Genomic DNA, 24,179 nt, shown 5'->3' on the forward strand with positions numbered 1-24,179 from the left:
TTTTATTTATTCCGAATGCAGAAAAATAAAAAAAATAAGTGTAGAGAAATAAAATAAATAAATAAAGTTATAGGACAAAATAAATATTTAATACAAATTAATATTATACAAAAAAGTTGATGTATTTTTTTAGAATTTTTGTTTTATTTTTTTTTAATTTTCTAGTACAATATTATTTTATCGCGGTGTTGTTACATTTGTTACTAAATGTGTAACAAACGTAAAAAGAAATTTATGAAAAGAATTTTTTTTATCCTTCAGCCGCGCTACTTTTATTTTTAATATTACGCATAAAGGTACACATAAGGGCATGTATAACTTAAGTGGCTATTATTTTTTTTTTTTTTTTCATGAAGATTATACGACGGTTGGTCATTTCGCGGGGTGGTGTGGCCGTGTAATCCCATCGTGATACACAAGGATTCAGGACTTTTCCCGGAGAAAAAATCCTGAAAACCCCGTAATCCAGGATAGACAGGAATAACGAGTGTTTGATTACGGGCACTATGGGGCTTCGAAACCACCACCCAGCGGCTGGTAATGTCCGAGGCTAAGGGAATTACGCAACGTGAGAATAAAAAAAAACTGAGACACACGCTCCGTGGGATGGCGTTTTTGTGCTTCTGCTCTTTGGGGAGACGTCTGGAAAGCGAAACGTTAAGTTGTCATTTCGTGACTTATTACTTCAAAATTAATTAACTTTTTTAATGAGCGGTAAGTGAGTCAATAATATAAAAAAACTGAATCAATTTTATCATTGATTAATTTTTTGTACAATTGACTGATTTATGTTTCACTACGTATTTGATAAATATATATTTTATTTTTCTTTATTTTAAATACAGAAATTGTCGCAAATTTAACAAAACAAATTTTCTTTTTCTCGATAATTTTGCGAAATATTCTCATGCAACTACAAAATACTGGAAAGTAACACCCATTGCAATGGAAATCTTTTCATTTCGAAACAGTTTTTGTAAAAAAAAACTACAGGCTATTCCTTCCGAATAATGATATATTACAAATTTCATGAATGTTCTACGTGTGAACGCTTCGCGATCATTTTCTCTGCCCCTCGCCACCGGTATGGGTAGGTGAGTGACCCCCTTCGGGTTTTATACAAGGGTTTTTCTGAGGGGGAGACTCTTTTTTTTTATACTGAGGGGGCACCCGTGCCTGGGGTGGAGTTCTTTTTTTTTATAGACCCAGCATCTGTACCCTCGTGGCTAGGAGAGAAAAATTTTTCAGTCACTCACCTGGCCTACTTCGGGACGGTCTCCGGAAAAATTTCTCGTCTCCTCGTTTTAACATCGCGAGTCCTGAAACAAATCTGTGAATTTTTTAATCGTGTATTTTTTCTGACAGTTGTCAGCATTTGTGTGATAAAAATGGTGCGCAAAACTAAGCTCGCGATAAAAATACGCTGCGGAAAACGTATCCGCGATTCAGACGGACGATTGAAAAGGTCTTGATGTACGACGGAAAGGACAAAGGTATGAAAAGTTCGAGGCACAAGAGACACGGGTCCGGTACGCTTTTTTATTCTTCAACCTTAGTGGCATTCCATTAAAAAGAAAACGCTTTCTCTTCCACACACACACACACACTCTCTTCTCTCTCGCTCTTTATGCTCCCTCGAGATTAAAACATTCGCGAACGACTCGTGAACTCGTTTGTCGTTTATGCGCGCCTCCGACTACTCTCCGCTCTACGTCGGCGCCGACAAACGATCCTTTTCTCTCCTCGTTTCTCGCGACGAGAGTCACATAACGAAGCGCCGAGCATCGTGCAGCTAATTTTCCGCAATTTCTCAAAAAAGGAACGCCGGCGGGACCTCTCCCACGATGTCACCTTTTAAAACTCATCCCCCGGTCTCGCCGGAGTGCGAGAAGCGCGCCAGAGAGCAGCGATGAAAAAGAGAGCGAAAGAGAGAGAGAGAGAGAGAGAGAGAGAGAAAGAAAGAGGAAGTGAGATAAAACAGAGAAGAGAGAAGGCGAAAGAAGAGAAAAATAATCTCTTATATACGACGCCCACGGTGTAATGGAGGGTATTTCGCGCTGCAAAACACCCGATCCACCCCCTCGTGCCTCGTCTCCCAACCTACCCATCCTCTTGCCTTTAGTAATCCCCGCCGCGCCTGAAAATAATATCTATCTCTCGCCGAGAAAAAGAAGGAGAAAAGACAGAGGAAACGTGCTAAGAAAAGAGAGACAGACAGTCTCTGCTGATAAATCCGCGTTGTGCCATCTAAAAGGAAACGTAATTTTTCAGAAGGCCTCGCCTCGAAACTAAAAAAAAAATGGAAACCGTTTCACAACAATTAACATCGACGTTAACATCGGCGCAGTTTATTAATTTGTTGTATTTTCCGATAATACGCGAGAGATTACGTGATCTAAAAAACGCTCCTCGTGAGGCGCGATTTTATTCGATACGAATAACCGCACGTGGATTTTATCGATCGGCTTACATCGAATGGAACAAACGCGCTCGTCGTTTTATACATATATATATATATATATATATAAAAGACGAAATAGAATCTCTCGCGACGGAATAATAAATTCGAAGGCGGCGGAACAAAAAACAGGAATAATAGGCGCGAGAATCGTGGCGGTAAATCAAGAGCGGAGTCGCACAACGATAAATAAAGGTAAATGACGGTGGTGATTCATAATTAAGGAGCCGAGGACCGGACAAGGCAACCGCGACTGTCCGCTGGTGAAAAAAAAAAGAAGAGCTAGCATGTGTTGAAGAAATTGCGATGGAGAGAGGAAGAGAGACCGATCCCTTTTGCGCGCCAAAAAGCAATACGTCGCGATGTCTTTTATTTTTCAATGCCGCGCACCAGAGTCGAGTTTGATCGCGCAATTACGAAATTTTTAATAAACGTTTTTAACGCGGAATCCGCGCACACGAGAGAAAGTTTCGCGTGTCTGCACAAACTGTAACACGCGGGCATCGTCCGCCCGTCAGAAAAAAAAAAAAAAAAAAACATTTCTGACATGTTCCGTCAGACTTTTCTAAAGGACTCGCGCGCCGCCGTATCCGCGGGCACGCAAAGTTATATTGGCGAACGATAACAAACCATATCGTGTCCAAAGAAACGTTTTACAAACGAGAAATCGCTGCGAGCTCTCTCGCTTTCCTTCCCTCTCTCCTCCCCGTTTCTTCTTTCCCGACCACGGGCAGAGCTTTCCTCCAAGTGTACTCGAGATATACTCGCGTCTGGAAATCGAGTCCCGGAGCAGCAATTATCCCGAGAAGCTCCGTCGATTTTGCATCCGCATGAGGGAATACCTGGATCGGTGGAAGGAGTACAAGGTGAGGAGGAGGAGAGAGAGAGAAAGAGAGCGCGCGCGAAAGAGAGGGTAGAGAGAGAGAGAGGAGACGAGAGAAGCAGAACGAGAAAGAAAACGGCGAAAGAGAAGGGCGCGGATCCTTGGAGAAGGATGCACTTTGCAGTAGCGGCGGAGTATAAGCGGGCTCCATTTTGTCCTAGGGGGGTCCTTAGGCGCCCCCTTCCCTTGGTCTCTCTCTCTCTCTCTCTCTCTTTCTCTCTCTCTGCCTGCTCACCAACACGCTCTCGATGCACACACTCATTAGAAGCGTACACGCATGCACACACGAGCGTGCACGCGCGCGCGCGCGCGCTTCTCTCGCTCTCCTCCCTCTCATGTGGGGTATCACCTTCTCTTTTCATCTCTCGTTTCTTTTTCCGCCCGCTCTGTCTCTACGTGTGGACCTCGAGGGTTCGTCGGAAGGGATGCTGCACGCTGCGCGTGCGCAACTCGTAAGATATTGATAAAAATAAGGTCCACCCCCACCTACACCCCTTCCCCCCCGACGAGCCAGCCCCATCGTAGGGAACTAAGGAGATATTCTGACGTCGGAAAGAGAGAGAGAGAGAAAGAGAGAGCTACCCCTCTGTATTCTCTTTTTTCTCTCCGACTGTCCCCTACTCGTGTCCCTCTCTTTTTCTTTCTCTTTCTCTCGACCGAGTCTTATATTACGACATTAACATAATTATTAATATTTTCGTGGGTCTCGTTCTGTTTCCTCCACAGTTTCCTTTGTCGTTGAGTGACGCAGCATCCGCCATTATGACAGTCACAATGCCCTGACGTTCGTGTAACTTTGCGGAATTAGATCTCATTTCTACTTTCTTAAACTTTATCACTCAAAGTTATTTCTCGGTGAAATATATATTCTCGAAATCGGAAGGACAGGAGTTTCTTCAAGGAATTACGCGATAAATTGCTACCCGTTCGTATCGCTATCTTATACCGATATAGATATACATGTATATACGATTTGTCATTTTATTATTTGCCTTCTTCTTGAAGTCGCCATTTCTATCTGGTTTCTGGACTGATTTTTTGATGTCTTTGACTTCTCAATCTGCACCTCTGTTTTTTTTTTCTTTCTCATCTCTTCGTCCCGTCACCGCAGTGCGGCTGAAACGTTTCATTAATCCTAACGACCCGCGGCTTAGCCAATGATCCGTTGTCCCTCTCTCACCCCTTCCCGTCATTGTGTGCAAAGATTTCCTTATATTCCCCAAGATTTCTCGTAGAAGTCAAGAAAGAGAGAGAGAAAGAAAGAGAGAGAGAAAGAAAGAGAGAGAGAGAGAGAGAGAGAGAAAGAGAAAGAGAGAGAGAGAGAGAGAGAGAGAGAGTAGGACGGAGAGTAAATTCAAGCTCTATCGATCTTCCTCCCGCGTTAAAGTCCTCTCGTGCATTTACGATCGCGCGTGATTACGTCATTGTATAAATGAATAAATGTGCCGCGGATACGGCAAACTTTTGTATCGATTAACTCGCCGCTTTTCACCAAGTTGCGATATTTTCGTTCGCGGCGTGTTGAAAGTTTCGCCGAGCGCTTTCGGTGGTCTCTTGTGCGAGCGTTAAACGTATCGATTATAATGAATCCGAGGCCACTCGCAGCTCCGAGGGTAGAGCGAGAAAAAGGAACGGAGAGAGATTTAAAGAAACGGGCAAAGGGACAAGAGAGAAAGGCGAGATGGGAGATTTTAGACGCGTGTGCGCGTCGCACACATAACCGTTCCTTTTCTCGGAATCAAAGGGCCACAATTCCCCCCTTCGGAGTTTTCGGAGCGACGTTTTAAGACGCATTTTCCTTCACCGACGACCGCCGCTATCGCGGCGGCGCGGAAACACTCGCAGACCGAGCGGAAACAATGAGATCGCTACGGGGCTCGCAATTAAAACGTTCTGGTTCAAGTGTTTCCCTTTGAGGATGCCAGAGAATCCCGAAGGAAAGTCCAGGGAGGAGGAGAAGCCCGGGGGAAAGAGGCCCCGATCAAAGAGGATTATTTCATTAAATCGACTAATCATGCGCGCGCTTTGTGTGTCCGAACGATCTCTCGTAAATCGTAACGACTCGTGACTTCATTTGCAAACGGGGCGCCGTTGTTTGTCGAACTACGCGATTACGCGCAGCCAATAATATCGCTTCGCGTTGCTCGAGCGATTAATTAATTTTTGCCTTTTGCCAAACGATGGTTTTATCAATATCTTTTTCAATCCAGCGAAATATTTCGACTTTTCTCAGCACTTGATCAAAACGTGTTAATCCTCAGGACCACCCTAGGAGGGCTATAAAAGCGGCGGATGACGGCAGGTTCGATTCGAAATTATATTTTTTGTCGTCTGAACACGTTCCCGGTGTCCAGGACACTCGCATCCCGAGGGTATTTAAAGACTCTCCGTCGTTCCACGAGGCGGAAATCGGGAGGGTTGGAGACCCAAAGAACGAGAGAGAGAGAGAGAGGGAACGGAGACGTCAGGGCGGCTCCTAAGGCAAGTAATCCTTCGAGCTCTCACGCACGAGTATTAGTCCCCGTATGAGATGGAACACATGTACGCGCACGCACACCCGCACGTTGACGTAGCTTGCACGCACACGCCCGGGGAAGCCGAAAACCGCGATCAAGTAGGATTACTTCGGAGCAATATGCTCCCTCTCTCTTACGGCCGCCTCTTTTTCTCCACCACTCTTGACCTGCCCGCGCTCTGCCCCCGCAAACCTCTCCCTATAGCCGAAGACACCCCCTCCTCTCCCCCTCCCGCATACACGCGAAATATATACACACGTGCTACCCTATCTCGCGGGCAATGGCCGTTATCTGGGAAAGCAGCCTGAAATAAGAATTTGCCGTGTGTGCCGAGCGCTAAAATCGCCAGCCGATTGCTTAGATTTGCCGTTAAACGCGGAAAGAAAGATGGCGGATAATCGACTTTCTTTCAGTTCCTTGAACTCGCCATTACACGTTACGTTAAACTTTTGTTTTACTTTCCGTTCGCGAGAAAAAGGACTCGGTTCTGCTAATTTATTGTGGGAACACGCCGGGAGTTAAGATACAAAAACTTAATCAAGTTAAAAGCGAACTGTCTCTTGAGGTCGTAAATATTTCACGAATATTTCTGACAAAAAGAAAAATCGATACAGCGCACAAAAGTCCAAAAGACGTCGTGAAAATATTCATTTAAAAAATGGCTAAAATAACTGACGTTTTTGGAACATTTGATTTTGAAGATTTCTTTCGGATTTTTTTGTTGCGTTGTCTCGGTATATTTAAAAACAAATATACAGTTTCGCGAATGTGTATGTACACGTCTCACATATCTCACGTGCAATGACCGTTACTAAGCGACTTGAAATGAGAATTTGTCTTCGTTGTTTTTCTGCAATTCGACGTCGCGCCACTAAACGCTGACCAAAGGTATCAGCTCTACTTTCCAGAAAATCTTCATCTCACTCGTGCCTCGCACTTCCGTCTTCTCTCTTCCGTCGATCTCATTACGATTTTCTCCCCCCACGGACTATTTTTGACCATCCCTTTCGAACTAAACCTTGGCAATACGACGGTAACTTTAAACGTTTTCAGATTGTTCATCTAACTTCCATCTTCTCGCAATTAAATCAAAATAGATATTGAGATCAAATTAGGACACGGCGATGGCGTTGCAAGTTGCCGAGTTAATAAACGAGCGCTGAAATGTGTAACAGTGATACCGGTAATAGCAAAAGTTACGTAACATGTTCATGAGAAACGGAGCGGTGTTAAAACAAGTTTTAAGGACGACATATAGTCGACTTGGCAAGCCCGTGAGCGTGATATTTTCGCTCGGTGCATATTATAAGAATCGTAACAAAAGGAAGCGACCCGAAGCACCAGAAGGAGATCAGAAAATTCGGTTACGCTATCAAGCGTTTCAAAATAAAAACGCGTGGCGAGACTGATAACGCGTCGCGCATCTTCTTCGACAATAATCAAATACGTTTATTTACAAACGCAGAAAAGATGCGGACGTGTAAAGAAAAGTTAACGTCTGAAGAAAAACTGAAAGAAATAAACAATTATATAAAAAATTAAACAAATATTGGAATATTGATTAAATTCAAAGATATTCCGAATAACGAGGATCTTTTAATTAGAAGCAACAAAATATAATTATTAGAGTTGAAGAAATACTAAGTCGGGAAAATAAAGAGTTCCGACAAGCAACTTTGAATCTGACTGTAGAAACGGCGGTGTCGGGAAAGTAACGTGAAATCCAAGACGCGTCGAGCAGTCAGCCTTAAAGCGAGTTAAGGATGGTTACACAGTCGCCCCGGTAAGGTGCAAGCATAATATTCCCGAGGCGGGCAAAGTAGGTGCCGCGGTACGATGAGACGGCGAGGTGAAGCCGGATGAGAAGTAGAAGGCGCAGAAGAAGCAGTCGATGGAGGAGGTGGTGGAAGAGAAGCGAGGAGGAGTACGTAGAAGAAGGCGAGGAGGAAGCAGAAGAAGAAGCGGAGCTGCCACCGCGATAGGCAGGGGTAGGGGAGAGAAAGCGGAGTCGGGAGAAAAGGGGGGGTGAGGGTGTAACGCGGGGTAAAAGTCCGCGAGCCATTTTTCCCCATATAATTATAAGAGAGGGACTGGGCGTTTCCATGGCAACCACACACCACCCTCTACTCGCCTACCTCCGGGTCCCCCTCCCTCCCACCCTCTCCCTAACCCACATACACCCCCTCATACACTCTGCACCCCGTTTACTTATATGCCGGAGAACGCGCATCGGCACACACGTACACACGTATGCATGCTAGTGTGCGCGAGCGCGAATAGCTAGCGATGGCAGCTCTTATGTCTCTCTGTGCGTATACATTTGTGTGTATATATATACACACACATTCACACGCGCTGTGTCCTCGAGCGTGAGCGCGCGTGTATCTTTAGTGATGAGAAAAGGAAAGAAACATGGTGTGAGAGAGGAAAGAAAGAGAGAAAGAGAGAGAATGGAGAGACAAGGGCGAGTTCGTGCGCGTGTCAGAGAGACTAGGCGTGTGTTTATACGGAGAGACGCCGAGTGACGCAGTGGGGTGGGGAGAGGGTGAAATTAATGTATTTGTTCTGCGGCCACCCTCATATGCTCCTGGGCGAGAGAGAACTCGCTCTCGCGAGAAGGTCTCTCACACGGAGGATGGCCGAGACGACGTGGCCCAGCTCCACGTAGAATATCAGCGTTATTGCTTTTGTGTGCAAAAGGACGTCTGTTTCCCGTCCCACCTTTTTCACCACCCATCTTCATTCTTTGCCGTTTCTTTGCGCTAGTCGTTTCTTCAAAACGCGCGTATGCGCCTACATATCGCGTCCTCCAATGTGTCGTTGCGATTCGACGCTTGGATTGCAAACTGAGACTTGCACTACTTTGTTTTAAAAGAGAGAAAGAGAAAGAGAGCGAGACAGAAAGCTGAAGTTTAATCAGCCGCAAAACTTTTAAAGCGCACGAGTGAGAGAATAAAATATTCCGTACGCAATTAATTTAAGATAAAAAAAAAAATGTTTAAAAAATAGTAATGTTTCAATCGAATGTATACAGAGAAAATGGCGGTATCTTTCCCCCTTTGAATTATTTAGACTTGAAAAGGGTCTCGCGGAATTCGAAGTAACTAGCGCGCGGCACTGAGGGATAGAGGAAGGGGTGGGGTTTGTTCGAGTTCCCCTTGGAAAAAAGCTATTTAAATAGGTACGATTCGTAGCGGGTGGGGTTGGCTCGATGGTGGGTCGGTTCTCCATTACTTCATTCCGAGACGAGAAGCAACCGGCCATAGGAATACGTAATATGGCTGGTTACGATCATGTCTAGAAAAATCCTCGACAGAAAGAAAATCTCATAAATGCAATCGGAAATTTATCCACAATTTGATATTCTGTTTTGTTTTTAATTAATAATAATTATGCGAGTATTAATTGTGCCAGTTTAAATATGAAAACAACGGAAAAATATTTGCAATTACTACTCCGTACTATTTAGTTACCGTTTACTTTGCCACTCGCTTTGTTCACGAAGAAGCGGGTATTCTTGCGCTTTATTACGTTCTTTTTCTTTTTCTTTTTTTTTTCTTGATTTTTTCTGAAGCGCAAGAGAATTTAATTCCATTTCGATTTACATTCCGATGTTGCTTATTCGTTCTGGCTATACTGAATATAACGTGTTGCCGGTTACAGAATGAATTGCGATTATTGAATCAAGAAAGTCTGGTCTGCGGAATGTTTCCGAAAGTTCGGACTTTGCATTCCCAAGCCCGCTAGAGAGATCGCGATTTTATCGTCGGGCTGCAGCAGTAGCAGCAGCTGCTGCTGCTGCGTCATGCCGACCACTTAAAATCACCTGTCTCCGTGTTTACGTCCCGCCTGGTGAGATCCCGACGGTGGCGGCGGCGGCGGCGGCGGCCGGGCGTTCGTTTAAACAGTGGCGCCTGGAGATTCCCGTGAATAATTGAGCCGCGTAATTTATCGCGCGGAATGCAGCCGGTGGCTTCCTCTCTTCTCCCGGTGCTGAGGGTCTCCGTACCGAATGGTATGGAGGAGGCCGAGGAGAGGTTACAGGAGAGATGTAGAAGAGAAGGAAGAGACGGAGGAGAAGGTAGGTAGGTAGGTGAGAGGGGTGAGCTAGTGGAAATTGAATTTCGATCGAACACCGCCACGACGGGGAGAGAGCCAGAGGGGAGGTTAAAGCGGGGTGGTAGTAACGCGGGGAGAGAAGACAGGAGAGAGTGGCAGAGGGAAAAGGGAGAGACGGAGACGAGGAAGGGAGGGAGAGGGTGAGTAGAAGGAGGCTGTAGGACATTACAGGGCATCCTCCGGCCCCGTCACTACGGCGAACAAATGAGCAATTCTCTCAACCCCCGTGTCCTATGATGTCCTGCACGTAGGACCTGGCGATGGGCGTCTTCTGGGTCGATCTCGAGCCATACAGGCTCCCCCGCCCTCCTCGTCGCACCGTCTTCGATCTTCTTCCGCCTTCTATGTACTAACGTCGAGGTTACCCCCCGAGGTGATCGTAGTTTAAAATTTCTCACACGGAGCTCGGAAACCACCCGCGCTCCCACTCTTTCTCTCTCTCTCTCTCTCTCTCTCTTTCTCACTCCGTCTTTCTCTCTTCCTCTCTCTTCTGCCTCCATTCAGCCTCTTCGGGTTCCGCGTCGACGACAATCACCCATCTACCCGACCGAGCACTCGTGACTCCCAGCTGCCACGAATGCTGACGAATTATTTTTCACAAGTTCCGGCCTCATAATCTCGCGGATGTTTTCCCGATAGATGTTTTGTGCGCTAGATTGACGTTACGTTATATATATTTATATGTCTGAATGCGCGCTACGCTTCCAAATGTTTTATAGCACAATAAATAAATATCGATGATGATGTTTGTGGACTTTCCGCGTCGAGGGTCGCAGTAAAACCGCGGCAGTTCGAGAAGCTTGATTTTTGAAATCGCACGCGTTTACCATAAAAAAAAAAAAATAATAATAATAATTTTATCTCTCGCTGTTCTTCGCCATTTTTCAAACGTGTCGTAACCACCACATCAGGTAAAACGCGCAAGTTCCTATTTTCCAAAGCGCGTCGTTTCATTTAGCGCTTAGAACACAGACAACTTCCAATTTTAAGTTGTATCAATCCAATTTCGCGATTGTGCATCCAATTTCGTGGACTGCGCGACGACCGAGTTTTCTGTGTGTAATGTCACGCAAAATAGCTACGACAAAAAGCTCGCTTATTTACGAGCTCTCATCCCGCGAATCAGCGTTCTTCAGCACATCCTCTTTTCATTACTCGGCGCACCTGCGATCTCAGCGTCGAGTCGCCGTAACGGAAAGGCGTGCGGCGGACACGTTAATCAGACCGGCGAAGGTACCGGTCGCGTATTCTCGGCGGAGGCAAAGGACCGAGAGCGCAGAGAAAGAAAATGGCCGGTCCGCCATTAATTAATAATAGAACCCAGCGGAGTAGCAGTCGCTCGGCTGCTTGCAGCAATAGAGAAAGAGACGGGACGACGGAACGAGATGGGAAATAGAGAACCGGATGAGGTTGGAGAGAGACACGCGAACAAGGGTAGTTCTTCGCGATCTCCGTCTCTCTCTCCCCTCGAACTGAAAGGGGGTGGGGCGGTCTAGGGGGCGGAAGGGGGCCTGGAACGGGGAATGGATTTTATGCCCAGAGCGAGATATATGGCGGCCGCTACGCCCGGGCAAAAATAATATTAATATCGGAAAGGAAAGGAGGGAAAGTTTCGCAGGCAGGCAGGCTGGCTGGCTGGCTCGCTCGCTCGCTCGCTGGCCCTGCTTCGGGCAGGGGATATCAAGTATAATCATAATAATAAACGCCCGCGCGCGCGGAGCGCCATTGCTGGCTCCGCCACCCTCTTCTCCCGACTTTCTCCTCTCCTTCACTCTTTCTGTTTCTTTCTCTCTCTGTGCCACCCTCATCGCGCGCACACGTCGGTGACACACATACGAGTACGTACGAATGCTACTCTCAGGTATTACACGAACATCTTTCTCCCTTTCTTTCTCTCTTTCTCATCTCTTCCGTGTGTGTGTATCTCGTGTGTCCTTGTATATGCGTGTTCTGCGCGCGCGTGTCCTCCGTTGAGCCAGCTATATACACTCGAGGATTAGATTAGCTTCCAGCGGCTTCGCCTGCAAAGGCTTATATCCGCGGGTCGAATGAGCGGCAAACAAAAATGGCTCTTTCTCCGAAAAGCGCCGCGAAATCGTCCGGAATTTTTCACCAACGCGGCCGCCTCCGACGCTAGCGAACGTCGTGGGCGATTTATGGCGGGATGAGGATGCAACTCCGGCGATATTTACGCTGATTACTTTGTGTCGCGGTCGATTATCGTCTCGGATATACCACCGCCGATATTTACATACGAGCGCTCGCCGCGGTTATTTTATTTGTCAAACACCAACTTCGCTTTATATCTACGTTATAACTTAACGCTCAAGTTAATCGATATTTGTGCTAGCAAGTACAGCGCGAGATTGTAGAAACGCAAAAGAGCTTTGCGGATATAACATCTCATTACGTAAAAGAATCGTCGATCCAAAGATTTTTAAACAAGAACGACAGGCTCTCTTGCAAAGAGTTTTTTAAATTTTTCCGCAGAACGAGAGAGAGAGAGAGAGAGGGGGGGAACGCGTGTCGTAACCCCGCTTTCGTTATCTTTCTTCATGTTCTTTTCGAAAAACCGAGATTCTCAGATTTTAATCTTCGTCGTCAAAGGAAAAATCCCATTACTCCACTTGCTATCGAGATGGAGAGTCCGTGTTTTCATCCAAAAGCCGCCATTGTTTATACGGAAATCCGAAACCCTCGATCTCCTAATTAATCCACGCGACGGATAAGATGGCCTTTCCGCTCAAACAGAGACATCCTTCGACCTGCTCCCTAATCCTCGGTCGACCGTCCTATCTCCCACAACCCTCCCCTCTCCCTCCCTCTCCTCTCACCCCACCTCTCTCGCCTCTCTCCGATCCCCGCGAAGCTCACGGGGGGTTACGAGTAGCGCAGATGCATTTATATCGAATTGCAGCTCCGTCGTATATTGGCTCTCTCGGAATGGAGGCTTTTGTCTTGGCGCGCCTCATAAGCGTGGATTTGCCCTTATCCTTACCGTACTTTCTTCTCTTTCTACGTTTTATCCGCCTTCCCGCTCTCACACGCGTCATTCTCCGGTTCCACGCTCGACCACCCCCGAAGTCAACTCCCCACGTTCTCCGCTCGCTAGAAGCGAGGAAATTCGCTTCCCTCCTCTCTCTCTTTCTTTCTCTCTCTCTCTCTCCCTCTCTCTCTCTCTCTCTCTCTTCATTGTGTTCCTCTCTATCTCGCTCGGCCTCTCTATTTCTTTCCGTCCTTTTCATCTCTCTCCCTATTTTCTCTCCGTCACTAGTTTCGAGAAAGTGTGTTAGCGCACGCTCGGTCGGCGCTCGGTCGCCGCTACGATTCGTTTCATTATCATACCATTATTTTTTGCCGACACTCATAAATTGCTTTTTTTCCATGGATATCCCGGTGCTTTATGCGTCCCACTTCTGCCATTAACGTCACGGACCCACTCCCCCTCCTCTCCCGCCCCCTCTTCTCATTTCATGACCATTTATCCGGGATACGTGACTTTTGTTGCCAAAAACACATTTCGTCCCGGCTAGTTATTAATGAACGGCCGTACACGATAGAGGTTCCCTCTTCGTCTTCCGAAGTTTTTTTTTTCTGTTTCAGAAGTAGCTGGCAATCGACGTCAGTGGGAAGCGTACGGATTAGTCATTGCGGTCTTCATTGGGTGCCCTCCGCGTATGACGCATTTCCAGTGGTTACTTTCCGCCAGCCGACGAAGCTGAGTTGCGGACTCGTTTAAGAACCGTATCGTAGAAATATGCTAAAGTGCTTGTGCTTGAAAAAAAAAAAAGAAGATGTCTGTAAAAATATAAAACAGCAAAAATACCAGTCTCTTATCAACTTCCCGTCTTAACGAGTATTTCTCCTACTTTGAGCGAATGTTCTTCTTGCGGATTGGAAGGACGAGCAAAGAATTTCGCGAAAGAAACAGCGAGGGTGAGGTTTTTGAGGTCGTCGGGGACAGGTTATCGGGTGCTTGACCTCAAGGCGGAAACCCGAGCAGAACGGGTTGCACTCCTGATGATTAAGGTAAAGCTGGGAATTAGAGTGAAGCGGAATCGTCGGGGTGAGGGAGAGGTGGCGAGAGCACACGAGCGAGAAGGAAGAGAGAACTTGGCAATCAGTGAAATGGCAGCGAAAATAAATGAATGGAAATCGAGTCTGTCTTCCTCGAGACGAGATGCCCCGGTATAGACCGAAGACGAGCCGCTATACGCCGATGCAGCCGATGAACCGTCCCACGTCTTGGTTGCCACGAGCAATAAGAACGGATTGCTGAGTTAACTCGAGTCACATTTGTGATTGTAAAAAGCCTCCGCTGTTCTCTCTCCGGGACGACGACTCTGTTGCATTATTGCGAACGCGCCTTGGGGGAATGTAACGATAGCAAAGTCACTGATACGAAGCGGCGGCCGAGAGATTTATGGTCTTTATATAGCCGTGCTTAGAATTATGGCTGTGTTCGAAATTCAGGTCGTTTGGATTGTAAAAGCGGTTCATCACCTAATCCGGATTGTTCATCGGACGCGAACGGACATTGTTCTCTTTTTCGCGAAAATCGCGCAATTACAAAATCATTTAATTCTAATGAAGTAATGTAGTAACATTTGTTGAAAAAAATTTATTTTATTAAAAAGTTGAGTACATTCCGATTCGGTGCGATGCATATGTATGCGTACCAGAAATAGAAATCGCGTAGAGAGAAATTGGATCGCGCCTTCGCGATCAGTATATGGAGAATTTTCGGAGGCCATTGCTCGAACGCGAGATGGCACAGAACACCTAGTAGCGGAGTCCTTGACTGTGTTTCGCGTGGAATCCCTAAACTATGCCTCATCCCTATATCGAGCATCCCCTATCCTTCTCCCACAGGAAAGCAAGCTTAATGCCTCGGAAAAAATAACATGCGCTCGTACACACATATACGCGCGCCACACTTGTAGGACCGAGGGAATAGCCCTCCACACGCATCACGAAACTCGTGCGTGTGTTTCGCGTGTGTTCTCTTTTTTTGTCGGCAGAAGAGGGTGGACATTTAGGGCGACAAAAAAGGACACTCTGTCTCCCGCAGGAAGCTTCTCCCCGAGAGAGAACGCGCTTCGGAATTTCGACCCGGCCGATCGATCGAATCTGCATGTTTTTCTACCATCGACAATACCGCGATATATACTCGCGCGATCGCGCGAAATGACAACTGCTGCGCGCAGCGTTTGAGTATAGTTTCCCATGCTGATTGTATCAAAGATGTTAATATTTTGCAAAAAACTGAAATCCACGCTAAATAAGACACGGTTTTTGTCTTGAACCTACACAATATTGAAAGTAAATAAACTTTGATTCACCTTCTTTCCTCTTCCGACAATCGTAGAGGAACTGTATCGAGTTGTTAATAACTAAATGATATTTGTAAAACAAGAAAAAACATCTGATTGAAGAATTCCTCTCTCTTCGAAGTAAATCATACAAAATGCAACAATCTTCCTAAAGTATGTGCAAATGTAACGTATTTGAGATTTACCAAGCGCTGCATATTGCAATATTTAGCGAACGAGCGAGAAGAGCTTCGCTTCATCTCGTTTCCTTCATTTTTAACATTTTAATTAGCAGGTAATTAATTAATTTTTGTTCTAATTACCGAGTTTAATTGCCTCACATGTCGAGCCACACCTTTGAAATTGCGCATAGGTATGTCCAGGACCAAGTATCTCGCCATCCCTCCGATGAGAGAGTTATACGAAATGTACGTATTGCACGCTCACACAGCTCTGCGCTCATACGTGTCCGCCACACACGTGAACCGTTGTGTGTAATTCCCCCACCCGCTCTATCATTCCCCTCACTCGCTCCCACTCTCGCCCTTCGTGGGTGCGGCTTCGGCCATTTTGGTACCACCTACCCCTCACGCGCAGGTCCTCCACCCTTCTGGGGGGGAACCTCACGTACACGTACGCGCGTGTACACACACACACACATACACAAACATACTCGCGCCGTCGCGCGGAAAGGTGCTCGAAGTTACAGAAGAGGGAAGAGAATGAAGAGGAAGAGAGAGATAAAGATAGAGAGAGCGAGGGGTTGCGGAGGAGATAGCACGGAGAAGGGGGTGGCTGAGCTTATTCCGGAATCCAACGTACAGAGAGAGAGAAAGAAAGAGAGAGAGAGAGAGAGAGAGAAAAAAGAGAGAGAAGGACAGTGAAAGAAGAGGTGTCGTTTCGAGGAACGTTGGAGCTGGGGAAAGCGACTTAATTTCTACCGCCTCCCCCGCGGACATGTTTTGCACCCGCGCGCAAGAGAGAGAGAGAGAGAGAGAAAGCGAGTTCACTCGTTACATCTTTCCAGCCACGATGTAACTTTCCTCGTTGGAACGTCGGTGCCGATTTTTCGAAGACTCCGCGCGGCACTTCTTGTCCGATATAATCTTTATCACGAGAGAGTCTCGGAGGCAGGAGGCCTTCCAACTTTTTCGCCGTTACGCGATCTCGAGAGAAGATAACGTTCGACTTGTTTTTAGCGAAATCTTTTGTAAACATTCGCGCGTAGTCTCGTCGCCGTCAAATGTCTCAATTTTCCGATTACTTTTATGCGATATTTCTCTCCTTATGTAACACACTAATCATTTTAGCTCCAATATTTAGATAAAAATGTAAAAATTACATATGCAAAATTATAAATAATCGTAATAGTTGTTGGACGTGTGCGCGCGTGTGTGTATTCGAAAATATCAATTTGATAATGAAATAAATTTTAACGAGGACACGAAGTTATATCCAGAAGAAAACGTGCCTCCCGTCTGAACGTAGGCGCGACGTTCTTGTTCACAGATGGCGACACTCATCCATCTCATTCATCTTATGCAATTCGTAACTTTGTGAAACATCGAAGATAAAAAAAATAATTATCCGATTTTTATTCAGAACTTAAATTTAGCGCAAATGTTATTTTATTTTTCTTAATACCTAAGAGGCATCTTAATTCCGTGCACAAAACTCACGAAATTTTCCACGGAATTCGATATAAATCCACTTCCGTGCCCTCCGGCCTCCTTGCTCGGCGCAAAACATGTTTTCCGTGAGAGGGTAGATAGGTTATAGCAGGGGACGAGAAGGCGTAAGTGCTTCTCGTCGGAAAAATTATATGATAGCCGGCAACGCGAGCTTTTCCCCTCTCCTCGGACCCCCTTTCCGGTCTTCTGCTCCTTTCCCTCTTCTAGCTTCGGATTAGAAAATATGATTAGCTTCGTGCCGGGAGTTTATTCGGGAGCAACGGCGGAACAGGAAGCGGGGGAAAAGGGGTGGCCGTCGTTCGTACCCTTCGGATTTTATGAATGACCGCCGGTCCCTTACGTGCCTCGGCGCGACGACGACACTTTTCGGGAAAACGACCTTTGCTCTTCCGGTGTAATTTGCGCGACGCTTCGCGCGATTACGCCCTTTTCGCAAACTCATCTCGTGTGTGTCAATTATTATCTCGCATTATTTCTTTGAAAAAAAAAAAAAAAAAAAGAAAACTGCTATCTTACAAAATAATCACTGGTAACCCTCGTATAACGCGATTTGTATAAAATAAATTCTCCCCGCATTTCTGCGGAACGAAATATCCGCGTTACATGAGGCTTAGCTAGGTACAATAAAGTTCAACAATATAATTGTTTGATTTATATTCCGTGAAATTGTTAAATAATATATGTAGAAAGGCCGATACGAAGTAAAATACTAGGTGTTGATGTATAAATGATAATCTTTATTTAAAAATGCCAAACGTTTCGACTCTTGGTTTGAGTCATCTTCAGTGGCATACAAAAATCATTAAAATAAATATAGGCAGTACATCACCTTGCAATAAGTAAGAGACATTAAATAGTTGATATTCATCACAATGTTTCAAATAACCAATAATGTTCTCTTCCCATGTCTCAAGTTAGGTGGTAAACAAGAGACATAAACTACACAACTGATGTACAAACATGAAGATAACTCAAACCAAGAGTCGAAACGTTTGGCATTTTTAAATAAAGATTATCATTTATACATCAACACCTAGTATTTTACTCCGTATCGGCCTTTCTACATATATTATTTTACAATAAAGTTGTTTTTTAGAATGTACGGAGAACTTCGCAATTCGCATCGATTAATCCATTTAGCATCACGTTCGCACATCAATATGTAAGCCGTTTAAGGGAATGTGAGCGCGAGATAAAGCGCCGGTCTATTTCGTGTACGAAAGATACGTCCGTCGTGAGACACAACGTCGGGGTTGTTGCAACGATGAGTATTTCCCAGAGGAGGAACTGGGTAGTCGACTCATCAGACGCGACCCCCGGTCGCTTTAACACCCGGGTTGCATAATAAAGTCGTGCCAATTTTTATCGAGCTGCCGTTGTGCCGCACCGGGAGCAAATCTTCCGACCGTTTTTCCAACTTCGATTTTCTCTCCGGTCCTATTCTCGTCGCGACGCGCCGCGCGCGACAGCTCGATGAAAACTTTCGCAACGCCCGCCACCGAATCACACACGAACGTGCGTAGAAAGAAGCATCGGTTTTTCAGTGACAAACCGTTTGTCCGAATCGACGACGGAGTTTTCGCGACGATAATCGGCATCGCAACGATAACGAAATAAAGTCGCGCGCGAGTATATGAAACAAGGTTTCGATTTAACGTCTCGATTATTTGTGTGAATTCAGATAAAAGCGGAAAAACTGCAAAATGTACACGGGACTTGCCGACACTCCGTCTTATCTTCGATTTGTTGTAACCAAATATATATGTCCAAGTTCGATCAACATAATTTAAAGCATTCGTAATTTGTCAATTTCCTCCGAGAAACCATTTAAAAATTTCGCGCAGAAGGATGTCGAGTCTCCCTAGCCCTCTCCAGAAACGAGAAACGGCTAAACGCGAAATATCGACGTTACGTCACATTTCCTCGGTATAATACTTTCAACGTGCCGGCGTACCGATGAAATTAGATTCCGGAGACGCGAGTAGCAAGCGATGCATCGGACCGGGGGAGTGGGGGATGATCGATGAAAAAAAAAAGGGCGATCGGTTTCAACCCCATCCACGAGGTATGTTTGCGACCCCGGCGGATGAGAAACGATCCCCCTGTCCCCACCGAATTTATATCGAGAGATCGAATTATTGATCCTTGCCGGCGCGACCGATTGCGCCGACCCCCACGTGTCAATTTTACGGTTTTAACGAACTGCAAACTCCAGAATGTATCGCCGCTATTTCCTTTGGGTTGAAGCAGAGTCGGCGTCGCTGGCACGCTACCAAAACTATTTCAAAAGCGACACATCAAATATATATATTTATAATGTTATTTTCTGATGAGAAATCTCCTCTTTCTCTTCTCTCTCCGTCGTTCTTTAGAAAATACTTTTTTTTCGTGAAATTTGTATATTAATGTTCGTAACATTTTTTTTCGAGAAGTTTTAAAACATTAGATACCGATTAATCGTAGATATTATTGCGTTAGGGAGCGGAGAGACTTTTGAAAAAAAATTAAGTTATTTATATTGATCCGTTCTGCGTGACACGATATCCATTCTCCTCTGCAACGGAGAAATACAAGACTTAAATTGCTTCGCATTGCTCTCTCTCTCTCTCTCTCTCTCTCTCTTTCTATGGTTTATGCTTCGTCAGCGAGTCGGGAAAGCTTAGTTCGCGATTTATCGCGAGTGGTCAAGAGACACGGCAAACCAAGTAATTAATCTGGCTCCCCGAGCGAATCGCGGCGGCCTCCGGCTAACCAGATGTCCAATCTGTCCGACAACGATCGGTCAATGTCCAGTTCTGTTTTAACTGCGGATTAAAGCGAACTTACTGTCGACAGCTGTAATAGGTATGTGTGTTGGCGTAAAGGATTAAAGGAACGACGTCGTTAACGTTTCATATTTCACGCGTAATTTTTTTTTTTTTTTTTTGCGTCACAGTCTGTCAATTTCTTCAAATAATAAATTTATCATTTATTGAGTTTTGAAAACGTGTAGTGTTTGATGTAAGCAATATTTTTTTTAGTGTATATAAAACGTTTCCTGCTAAATATGTGACGACGTATGTGTCGTTATTTGGCGCCCCAAAACACCCCATTGCCAATTATTCGCAGACTTCGACGGAGAGCCGAGCCGAACCGCGTTTACAAAATTTCCAGAGTAAATCCTCGTATATGAAATTCCATAAATTACACCCGTCCCCTTGCTCACCCCTCGCGCAGCGCCTATTATTATTGGTTTGCGAAGGAAGGAGAGAAAAAGAAAAGCGATCCGATGACGAGAGTGTCCGTCCGTCCGCGCTCGAAGACAGCCCCCTTCGCGCTGCTGGATTCACCCTTGGCTGGCTGGCCAAGATGCGTGATCTTTAAGGGGATGTGTGTAAGCTGTGGGCGGCCGAGGCGTCGCAAAGGGACGAGGCAGGAGAGAAAAGCAGCGAAACAAGCGAAGGCGTCCTAACGGTGTCTGGTGATGGCGGTGGGGTCGAGATGAGAACGACGGCAATAGGGGGTGTAGGTAGTAGTAGTAATGGTGGTGGTGGTGGTGTAAAATATGGATTTACTTCTCCTCCAGGGCCGCGGCTTTTCCTTCAGGCTCTGTGTCTCCACGTATGTGTACCTCTGGGCGCGTGTGACGTCATGCACGACGCTACCAACACCATTATACGAAGAGGCTGAGGAAGGGTGGCGGTGCGGAGAGTGTCATGGCTCGTTTGTTAGAGCTCCGAGTTCCAGGGGGTGTTTTGTTAGTGTTTTCTTTGCACCGTCACGGGGGACGACAGTGTTTTGTCTCCGTGCGAGAAAAGAAGCGGCGAAGATTGGGGAGAGAGGGAGAGAGGGAGGGAGAGAGGAGCGCGAGAGGAATAAGACGGCGGAGGATAGAAAACGGGAAATGCTTCGGTTAAGCGCGAAGCCAGAATGCTGGGCTCTTTCTTGCGCCCTTAAACGATTCCGTCAATTTGGTTCTTGCGACACTTCGTCGCAGAATAAATCGTTGCTGCAAGGTGGATCTTGGTGGTTTTTTGCACACGCATCCATTTCCGCGCGTCATTCGAAATATCCGCGAATTTAGAGGGATGAGTGCACTTTGCACATTTGGAAAAAAAATGCGTCGCAGTCATTCAGAGAGCAACAGTTTCAAAAAACAATTTTTTTTCGTGACGTTCGATCGATAGATATACGTGAGGAAAATTTACATCAAAGGCATATCGCGCGAAAAAAAAAAAAGAGAGAATCGATGAGAATGTATGAGTTTGGTCTGTTTTCTCATTTTTATGTCCGCGGTGTACGAAGGATCATTATTCTCCCAACACTGTTTCCCGTCTATCGATCCGTGCGCGCACTGACATTCGATCTTCCGTCGGCCTTTCCATCCCATCCCGAACTACACCTACTTCCAGGTACCTACGTGAGTAATTTAAAATGCGATTACTGGAGGGATGTCCTGTGTGGGAGCGATGCGTCGACGAACACACGAGAAGGAAGAGGGGAAGCAATTGCATGACAGCTCGCCGAAGTGGTTTTTTTTTTTTTTTTTGACAATGTACCAGATCGCACTTCAACTGTTGCGATGTCCAAAATTCACGAATCCGCCGCCTCATTCGTCAGACACGGTCCCGTGCGATTTTCATTTATTTTCGAATCTGAAAAAAAACAGCTCGAAATGGGAAAGAAATTTTCGAGCAACTGCGATCGGTCGTCGATGCCGCGGTAAATGACTGTTCTTTGACGTGCCGGCGTACAAACGCTACGTGCGATAACGAGCCGGCATTTTGACGTTTGTTCCTCCGAAGAGTGAGACTTGCCAACGACAACAACGACGTGACACTACCGTCTCTATCAGCGCGCCGTTTCGAATACTTATCAATCGATCCACGTATAAGAATAGCTAATACATGGATGGCGAAGGAAGGTCGCACGGCGAAGGAGGTAGAAGAGACGACGGTTGGATGGCTGCCATTAAAAGATTTCATCCACCCCCTCCGCCACCATTCTCCCTTGTCCCATCCGGTTCGCCCGCGGCACCCATATATAAGGGTGAGTAATCTGAGAGCCATCTCTCCTTTCTTATTTTACGTTCCTCCCTTTTCTCGCTTTCCGCGTTTGCATTCGTTCTCGCGTGAAAGGGAAATAGCGGCCGTGAAAAAAAATGGGACGTGAGAACGAGTATGTGTGTGTAAGCGCGGCGCGATTTGTATTCATGTCCGTGTGTGTATCTTAATGTCTTCATAGAGAGAAATTTCGAGTGGATAAAAAAACTGAGAGAAGAATAAATGGAATAAAATAAAAATCGCGCACGCGTGTTCCGGTAACGATGTATAAAAAGTTGCGATAAGCTGAAGAAAAAATATTTTACCCACATTTTTTTGAATAAAATTTCTTCGCGTGGTGTATTTACAACCGCCGTAATTATGTCACAAAGAATCGTGACTACTTTCTTTCTCTCTAGCATTTCGTTGAGCGGACAGAGAGTCTCTCTTTCTCTCTCTCTCTCTCTCTCTCTTTCTCTCTTCGGTGCACGGATGCATAAGAACGACAGAGACGTACGAGCTGAAGGCTCGAGGACGATCGGACGCAGACACTGCACCTAAGGGATATGTAAGAGCCAACCAGCGCACACGTACGGATTACAGAGGGTAGGATTGGCAGCTCTGATCAATATTCGATTTTTGAAATATCTCCTTCATCCCCTGTGCCGGCGCTATCCTCCTCGTCCGCCCGTTACTCTTTCTCTCTCTCTCTCTCCCCCCCTTCGTCGGGGATCTCTCGGAGCCCAACCTTACCGCGCGGCGTTCCCCGGACCCCTCGCGGAACGTTCCTCGAAAGCTCGATACTCTATTTGTATTTTTAAACTGGAATCCCTATACTCGCGCGCTCACGTGTGCGTCTATGCATGTACACGCACGTAGACGAGGACACCCCAAAGCGTCCTGCCACCACCATCGCCATTCGCCATCACCATTACCACCGCCGGCGGCGGCGTCGCCCTCCGCCACCCTCGTCTTCTCGCAACCCTCTACTACTTCTTCGTCTTCTCCTCCACCTCCCGCGATTCTCCCGCGTCACCCCCGCGTCTCTCTCTCTCTCGTCGTCGTCTTCCAGGCCGCGCGCTTTCTCCTCCGCCTTCATCCTCCTCTCACGCGAGCCTTCTCTTCTGCCTTCGGTGTTATGTGTGCTACGAGCACGCTTTCGACGGCGTGTGCATACGCGCGTGTGTGCGGCTTCACGTGTGTGTGTGTGTACGTAGGACGCTTGGGGGCAGGGGCATACGATCCATCGGAATTTTAAGGAAATAGAAGGACACTCGATGCATACCGTCGCTGTGTAGTAATGCGTCGGTGTTGGTGGTCGCGTGTGTGGGCGTTACAGGGCCGGCGATAGCGCCGACCGAAAGCGAAATATCTCGAGGCGACGAGATTCGATGCGGGATAACAACCCCCCCGAAAGTGCATTGACTCTCTCTTTCTCTCTCTCTATCCCTCTCTCTTCGACATCTCGACCAAATTATATCGCCGACTTATGTACCGAGCATTGCACGCGTCGTTGAAAAAAGAAAAAAAATTCGCTCAAGAGAGTATGTCACTTCCATACGTCGCGCGACTCACGCGGCGACTCATTACAAATTTACAAAATACTTTTGCGTGCAGAGAACATCCGTGAACTAATAAATGCACACACACAATATATACTTGTGTGCATTTGTATAAAACTATATTCTTTTGCGTTTAAAATGTAACAACTCGCCGGGGATGATATAGCCCCGCAGCACGTTATCATTGACACCATCAACGGCGCGGTCCCAGACGTGCGGTGGATCAATTTTCAGTTGGCCCGGTGTAAGAAAGTGGCTCTCTCCTCTCTCTCTCTCTCTCTCTCACCGGTCCTGCGCGTCTTTTATATACACGTCGACCTGTGAGAGACGCACACTCGCGCGCGCACTTAGAAATACACGTCTGGCGAAAATACACGAGAACGCGCTTGTTCGTTCGCTCGCGTTTCAACGGGGCGAGAGATGGAGGGATGTAGATACGTGTACTACTCGCAAAGAGAGAGAGAGAGAGAAAGAGAGAGAGACGCGCGGAGGCACCCTATAGTCGTTCCTCTTTACCCGGCGAATTGGAATTTCTCGCCGCGGATAGAATTCTTCCGTGGGAATCATGAGACGCGCGGTCGACGATATATATATATATATATATATATATATATACA

General features: G+C 46.3%; 1 protein-coding gene across 1 annotated transcript in view; it reads right to left on the reverse strand.

Annotated features, from left to right (window-relative positions):
- Positions 1 to 223: 223 nt before the first annotated feature.
- Positions 224 to 24,179, reverse strand: part of LOC109853088 — a 52,393-nt gene continuing 28,437 nt past the window's right edge. Inside the window, exons 3-4 of the mRNA XM_020424837.1 lie at positions 1,257 to 1,330; positions 224 to 642 (exon numbers count right to left, since the gene is read on the reverse strand). Coding sequence (XP_020280426.1) covers positions 560 to 642; positions 1,257 to 1,330 — 157 coding nt within the window. The 3' untranslated portion in view covers positions 224 to 559. The remainder of the gene's footprint in view (positions 643 to 1,256; positions 1,331 to 24,179) is intronic.

Source organism: Pseudomyrmex gracilis, unplaced genomic scaffold (genome assembly GCF_002006095.1).
Source record: "Pseudomyrmex gracilis isolate BER0280 unplaced genomic scaffold, ASM200609v1 scaffold_43, whole genome shotgun sequence".
NCBI classification, from domain to species: Eukaryota; Metazoa; Arthropoda; class Insecta; order Hymenoptera; family Formicidae; genus Pseudomyrmex; species Pseudomyrmex gracilis.